The sequence below is a fragment of the Schistocerca cancellata genome, chromosome 3, assembly GCF_023864275.1.
Source record: "Schistocerca cancellata isolate TAMUIC-IGC-003103 chromosome 3, iqSchCanc2.1, whole genome shotgun sequence".
Taxonomy (NCBI): domain Eukaryota; kingdom Metazoa; phylum Arthropoda; class Insecta; order Orthoptera; family Acrididae; genus Schistocerca; species Schistocerca cancellata.
Genome location: NC_064628.1, coordinates 101,170,174 through 101,178,450, shown reverse-complemented (window position 1 = coordinate 101,178,450; position 8,277 = coordinate 101,170,174). Strand labels below are relative to the sequence as shown.

At 43.8% G+C, this 8,277-nt stretch overlaps 1 protein-coding gene across 1 annotated transcript; it reads left to right on the top strand.

The window, feature by feature from the left end:
- Positions 1-251: 251 nt before the first annotated feature.
- Positions 252-560, top strand: LOC126176140 (uncharacterized). The gene has a single exon (XM_049923279.1). It carries the CDS (start codon positions 252-254, stop codon positions 558-560), a length of 309 nt encoding a protein of 102 aa, XP_049779236.1.
- The last annotated feature ends 7,717 nt before the right edge of the window (positions 561-8,277 follow it).

Here is an 8,277-nt window from a genome sequence, read left to right as displayed (position 1 = left end):
GCGGCGCGCCGCGTGCCGGGCCCGCGCGCTCCCGCCGCCAGTTTGCTCTCGGCTCGCCGGCCCGCAGCGACAAGCGACAGCCGCCAGCCGCTCCGCGACGCCCAAAACACAGCAGCCGCCGCGCGCGCAGTGCCGTAGGTTAGGTTAGGGCGGCGCCGCGCTATGGCGTGAGCGCCCGCGCCGACGCGTGCGACAAAACGAGCGGAACAATTGCCTCCGAGGACGCGGCGGGTCTGTCCGACAGCGCGAGCATGGAGGACAGCTCGCCAGACCTGAGCATCAAGCTGCGGCCCGGCATGGAGCCGCCGGGCGACGCGGGCGGGCAGCCGCCGGAAGGACAACAAGAGGACGAAGAGGAGGGGGAGGAGGAGGAGGAGGAGGAGGAGGAGGAGCGAGACGGCAACGACGAGCCGCTGTACGCCGAGACGGACGTGGAGGAGGCGCTCGAGGAGGACGACGCCGTGGGCGTCGGCGTCGTCGCCGGCGTCAACGACGACGTCGTCTTCCCGCCGCCGCCGCCGCCGGAGCCCGGCGCCGAAGGCGACGCCGACGAGGGGTGAGTCCGCCACACCCGCGGCGCCCTATCGATTCCCCTGCCTTCTTCGCAGCTTCCAGCCGGCGACAGTCTTCCAGCGGCCACGTGGCTGCGTCGCGCTGCGCTGCATTCGCCACTCGTTTCGTCTCTGGCCAACTCCACACCTCATTATACTAACAAGGGAACCTCTCCATCGCAACCCCCTCAGGTTTAGTTATAAGTTGGCACAGTGGATAGGCCTTGAAAAACTGAAATCAATCGAGAAAACAGGAAAAAGTTGTGTGGAACTATGAAAAAAATAACCAAAATATACAAACTGAGCAGTCCATGGGCAAGATATGCAACATCAAGGAGAATGTGCGCTCAGGAGCGCCGTGGTTAGCGTGAGCAGCTGCAGAACGAGAGGTTCTTGGTTCAAGTCTTACCTCGAGTGAAAAGTTTACTTTCTTTATTTTCGCAAAGTCATGATCTGACCGTTAACTCATTGACGTCTCTGTTCACTGTAGTAAATTTAGTGTGTCTGTTTTGCGACCGCACCGCAAAACCGTGCGATTAGTAGACGAAAGGACGTGTCTCTCCAATTATTATTTATTTAGCGTATGTGGTTTTCAAGTACAAATGGTTTCATGTTTAAATACATACAGACAGATAAAGATAAAATCAACATACATTATAACACTTAAATAATGTCTCGTCTTATGGACGTTCAATTAAAGATAAAGTAGGCATACACAGGTTGTTACAATAAGGTATCTTGACATAAATAAGATAAAATTATCATATAGAAATTGTTGCTTTAAGGTCATTCAGCAATCACATATATGGAATCTATAGTCTCCTTAAAGTTCTATGTCTAGGTTTTCCATCCATTCGAGGCAGGGGAGGCTGCATAAAGTTCTCGAATGGATCCTTTAAACGCACGTTTAGGGCATTCCTGAATGATGTGCTGGATCGTTTGCTCTGGATGTCCACAATCGCACTGTGGTGAATCTCGTATGCCCCATCTACAGCGGATCTCGCCACTTCTGCCATGACCAGTTCTGAGTCTATTGAGTATAACCCAAGTTCTTCTTGGCAGTTCTGTACCAGGTAGGTTTCCACCAGGTGATATTTCATTGTAGTTCATGGATAGTCCAGTCTGAGACCATTCATTTTTCCATGAACCCTTAGCATCGTAAGACGTAGCCATAAGGTTTTGAGCTGTTCTCCATGGTGGTCTTCTAGATCTTAGTCGGGAAAGATTTGTGGCAATGTCCTGATGGATTGGAAGGTTGGTATTAGAGGAGATTTTACGCCATTCATTAACTAAGGCGGTTTGCCACCTAAGATGTGGTGGAGCTATACTGCAGAGAACAGGAAGCCAAGGTAGTGGGGTGGATTTAATGGTCCCAGTAATGGTTCTCATGGTATTATTTAGTTGAGTATCCACTTTAGACGTGTGGCTGCTGTTAAGCCAAACAGGGCTGCAATATTCCGCAACAGAGTATACCAGCGCTACAGAAGAAATCTTCAGAGTATGTACATCAGCTGCCCAGCTAGTATTGGCGAGCTTTTGAATAATATAATTTCTTGTACGTATCTTAGCAGCAGTATCTATTAGGTCTGGTTTGAATGTAAGCGATCTATCCAATTTAATACCAAGATATTTTCGGAACCGAAAACATTTGATCGCAAGGTCATAGGTCAACCGATTCCTCCAGAGGAAAACACGTCTGATATATTCTATACGACACTCGTGACGGCATGTGCGTCACATGACAGGAATATGTTGTCCACCCACCTAACTTGTACATTTGGCGAATGGGTAAAAAGATTGTTCTACCTTACCCGATTTAGGTTTTCTTGTGGATGTGATAATCACTCCCAAAAAAGTGATGAAAACATATCGGACGGACAGGTAATAATTGTCTGAAAATAAAAAACTGAACTTTTCACAAGAGGGTACACTTGAACCAAGGACCTCTCGTTTTGCAGTCGCTCACACTAACCACGGGACCACGGCGCTCCTGAACACACATTATCCTTGATGTTGCCTGTCTTGCACATGGACTACTCAGTTTGTATATTTTGCTTATTTTTGTCATAGTTCCACACAACTTCTTCCTGTTTTCTCGATTGATCTGTGTTCAGTTTCTTAAGGCCTATCCACTGTGCCAACTTATAACTAAATCTGAGGGGCGTGCGATGGGGACGTTCCCTTGTAAGGAATGCATGACTCTTTATCTACCTGCATCTCTTTTATTATTACAACCGTTTCCGCTATAAACCATGTTCGTGGTATAAAAACGATGTACTAGTCACGTCTCATGTACCGGGTGATCAAAAAGTCCGTGTAAATTTGAAAACTGAATAAATCAAGGTATAATGTAGATAGGGAGGTACAAACTGACACACATGCTTGGAATGACATGGGGTTTTATTAGAAGAAAAAGGTTAAAAAATGTCCGACAGATGGCGCTTCATCTGATCAGAATAGCTGTAATTAGCATAACAAAGTAAGACAAAGCAAAGATGATGTTCTTTACAGGAAACGCTCAGAGTATGTCCACCATCATTCCTCAACAATAGCTGTAGTCGAGAAATAATGTTGTGAACAGCACTGTAAAGCATGTCCGGAGTTATGGTGAGGCATTGGCGTTGGATGTTGTCTTTCAGCATCCCTAGAGATGTCGGTCGATCACGATACACTTGCGACTTCAGGTAACCCCAAAGCCAATAATCGCACGGACTGAGGTCTGGGGACCTGGGAGGCCAAGCATGACGAAAGTGGCAGCTGGTCACACGATCATCACCAAACGACGCGCGCAAGAGATCTTTCACGCGTCTAGCAATATGGGGTGTTCTTTTTTTTTGGTTCTAGTAAAACCTCATGTCATTCCAAGCATGTGTGTCAATTTTTACCTCTCTATCTACATTATTCCGTGGTTTATTAAGTTTTCAAATTTATACTGACTTTTTGATCACCCGGTATATCTTCGACTCAGCAAGGTTATTAATACATCTCGACAGAACTGAAACAGGGGGTATCCAACAGCCAACCCGTAATCAAAAGAAAGTACAATGGTAGTTTCTTAAATGTGAAGGCACATTTGCATCTCAGTATATATCACCTTTTTTAGTTCTGACGAGAGACGAGGATGTGTTAAAAACATTGCCTAGTCGAACATGTACGTGGAATGTGCCTAATATACCATTCATCTGATTGTGATGAAACTTTGGTGAGATGTACGCAAACCCGCGAAGGCTTCTAAATTAGTACAACAATTTGTTCGCGGTAAATGATGACAGCCAAACCAGTTGCAGGATAAAGATTTATTAAAATTCTTGACCACGGTTTCGGTATATCTAAATCTACCTTCATCAGAAGTAAAATACACTAAAATTACATCCTGCAATGGAGATTCATAAAACAATTGTGCCAAAGGCGTCGTCAGTAGTATTTGGCACAATTGTTTTATGAATCTCCGTTGCAGGATGTAATTTTAGTGTATTTTACTTCTGATGAAGGTAGATTTAGATATACCGAAACCGTGGTCAAGAATTTTAATAAATGTTTATCCTGCAACTGTTTTGGCTGTCATCATTTACCGTGAAGAATTTCAACAGTTCCTGTTTCAGCAATGTTTAAAATCTTGAAATACAACAATTTCCCCACAGAGGAGCTGGTGAGGGTGAAAAAGCGTTCACACAGAAGCATAACTCAGGAAAGTCTGCAGCCATTTCAACCATTTTTTGGTAACGTCACTCATTATTAACATTATTATTTGTATAAAAATACTGGGGGGGGGGGGGGTGGTGGTAATACTGTATACCTCTACCACCCTTAACGGAGAGGGTGGGGGTAAGAAGTTCTGACATGCAAAAATACTCGATAACGACCCACATTAGAAGAATTTACTTTATTAATGCCGCATTTACTTTATTAGGTCTTAGTCACTACTCTTTATTCATATTGTCACTAGAGTAAGCTAATTTTCTCATTTAAACTATGGTCATGATGTAACTCTGATGTGTGAAATGCTGCATGTATGGAACACTGGTCTGATGTAAGAGAGGGCCTGATGGCCCTAATCTGATCAGGTTAAATAAATAATTAAATAAATCAGTACCGAATCAATGATTTTCGGAGTCGCTACGTTCATAAATGAGATTGTCGGTGTATCAGCTCTAGGAGGTGAGGAGCAGATGCAAAGATACTGACGTATTAGGGTATCTCTGTAACGCCTGAAGGAATTTCTGCCAAAATTGGCGCACGTATCTTTTACGGTCTAGAAAAGTGACTATTGCAGTAAGACACCCCTAGCATCCTTATGGCTGAGGGTGGGGGTGAAAAGGACGACATAACAACGTACTTGAGGAACTGAAGCGAGCCATAATTTTCTCAGTGCATTTTGGCGTCAAAGATCACGCCGCACTGTTGAATACCATAGATACAATTAGCGCCACAACCAAATTTGGTAAATACATTACTCATTATTTTTATAAAAATACTGTGGGAGTAACATCCCCTTCTGTCGCAAGGGGAGCGGATGGCGACGATAAAGGGTGACATGTAACAATTCCCGAAAATTTACCGTGGGAATTTGTTCCTGCATTCGGTTGATTGGGAATCCTTTAAAAGTATGAAGGGCAATCTCTCTTTTATTTGTGTTGTTCAGTCCGTCAGCAGGTGGCGAGAATAAGGAATGAAGTGAGCCATAATTTTCTCAGTGTATTTTGGCGCCAAAGATCACGCCGCACTGTCGAATACCACAGATACAATTAATGCCCATTCTGGAGTCGCACGGTTTAAATCAGCACAGAATCAGACATTTGACAGGGACAGTCCCTCTACTTGAAACGACAGTTAGTTACTGCTGTCAATATCTCTACAAATATTAGTGAAATGTCTTAAATGCATATACAGGGTGTTACAAAAAGGTACGGCCAAACTTTCAGGAAACATTCCTCACACACAAATAAAGAAAAGATGTTATGTGGACATGTGTCCGGAAACGCTTAATTTCCATATTAGAGCTCATTTTAGTTTCGTCCACCTACGCTCAATGGTGCACTTTATCATGATTTCATACGGGATACTCTACCTGTGCTGCTAGAACATGTGCCTTTACAACTACGACACAACATGTGGTTCATGCACGATGGAGTTCCTGGACATTTCAGTCGAAGTGGTCGTACGCTTCTCAACAACAGATTCGGTGACCGATGGATTGGTAGAGGCGGACCAATTCCATGGCCTCCACGCTCTCCTGACCTCAACCCTCTTGACTTTCATTTATGGGGGCATTTGAAAGCTCTTGTCTACGCAACCCCGGTACCAAATGTAGAGACTCTTCGTGCTCGTATTGTGGACGGCTGTGATACAATACGCCATTCTCCAGGGCTGCATCAGCGCATCAGGGATTCTATGCGACGGAGGGTGGATGCATGTATCCTCGCTAACGGAGGACATTTTGAACATTTCCTGTAACAAAGTGTTTGAAGTCACGCTGGTACGTTCTGTTGCTGTGTGTTTCCATTCCATGATAAAATGTGAATTGAAGAGAAGTAATGAAATGAGCTCTAACGTGGAAAGTAAGCGTTTCCGGACACATGTCCACATAACATATTTTCATTCTTTGTGTGTGAGGAATGTTTCCTGAAAGTTTGGCCGTACCTTTTTGTAACACTATATATATATATATATATATATATATACGCGGGCCTAGCTAGTAATAAAATAAATGTAGACATGTGTGTCGCGCGCTTCCTAAAACATATAACAATAACAATATGTATATAACAATAGGCAATTGCCAACAAAATGAAAATGTTTTCTGCATTGTTGCTTTCGTACAACATTTAATGAAGAATTCCAGACGACTCGAACTAGCTGTGGATGCCTGCGTAAGATATGTGTGTGACCGTAAAGACAAAGTTTCCGCCTTATTCTCTTTACTTTCATTATTGGCCTGTTTCAACTGTTGCGTGATCGAAGAGCGGGTAGTTGATGTGCACGAGGTCAGGAAAGCAGTATGTGGAGCCACCAGCATATTTCAGGCAAACAATACCTACGACAAATTTTATGAAAAACTTAACAACGAATTCCGTCAACTACCTTTATACCATTTTTTTGTGTCAGTGTACGTGTCGAATCACAGTTTCATAATTAAGGCTGTCTTTTGCTATATCAGGCTCTTCATTGGGATGTCAGCATTTCAGAAACGCGTGTATGTGACTTGTGTTCATTCCTTTGTATCAGCAAAATTGACAGATGTGCGATCACGGCGTGCTGACATCGCAGTGAAAATCCATAAATAACAAAAGAAAGTCTTTATGATGAAGCTGTTACTTTGAAACGTACTTTAGCGTAACAAAAATTATGTAAAGGTAATAGGCGGAGATAATTATGCTCTCCATTTATGTCACTGTCTCGATTTGCCAAGAATAGACACTACGCCTACAGTGAGAAGTAGTTTCATGTTTGTCCGTCATCTGACAATGGCCTGTTCTCGATGAACGGCGACTGTGTCTTGACAGTGACATAATAGCCGAAATTTCCAATACGGAAAAATATGAAGTAATTATAGTGTAAGGCTGAGAGGTTGTCGTTTCAGAAATTTTGCTCGGCTATGACACCTGCCTTAAGGTAGTTAATACGTGTGTTGTTTGATCCCACCAGTCTTTCATATGCTTAGTTAGGGTGGATGTGACCGGACAGGTGTGATTTCCACACGCTCTATTTATGTCATCCGTCTTTTAATCACTGGCGTCTTCAGTACCTATCTTCACACACATATCAACACTTCATAAAAGCAATATCAGACCGAACATGTCCACCACTTTGCCTGCACCTTTGCCGGACAGTAAATCTTTCTCCATTTCCTTCACCGTTTTAGCCATACGACTGTGGAATAAATTACCGTGTAACCTGAGTGTTGCCCAAAACCACTCTGAATTCGAGTGGCGATTAATATTTTCTTCCTCTATCATCGGTGTAGCTTCCCTCTCGGCATATCCCGCCTGTTTCCCTAGTTTACAACAGTGAACCAGCATCTCAGTCACACTGTTACCACTGTCTGTACTTTACTCATTCCTATTTATTTCTGTTTTCTTCCTTCCAACTCATCTGCTTACTTTACCCATTATTTCTCGCTCTTCCTCTGACAAATCAACTACTTTTACACCTATGTGCCTTTACAACTACGACACAACATGTGGTTCATGCACGATGGAGTTCCTGGACATTTCAGTCGAAGTGGTCGTACGCTTCTCAACAACAGATTCGGTGACCGATGGATTGGTAGAGGCGGACCAATTCCATGGCCTCCACGCTCTCCTGACCTCAACCCTCTTGACTTTCATTTATGGGGGCATTTGAAAGCTCTTGTCTACGCAACCCCGGTACCAAATGTAGAGACTCTTCGTGCTCGTATTGTGGACGGCTGTGATACAATACGCCATTCTCCAGGGCTGCATCAGCGCATCAGGGATTCTATGCGACGGAGGGTGGATGCATGTATCCTCGCTAACGGAGGACATTTTGAACATTTCCTGTAACAAAGTGTTTGAAGTCACGCTGGTACGTTCTGTTGCTGTGTGTTTCCATTCCATGATAAAATGTGAATTGAAGAGAAGTAATGAAATGAGCTCTAACGTGGAAAGTAAGCGTTTCCGGACACATGTCCACATAACATATTTTCATTCTTTGTGTGTGAGGAATGTTTCCTGAAAGTTTGGCCGTACCTTTTTGTAACACTATA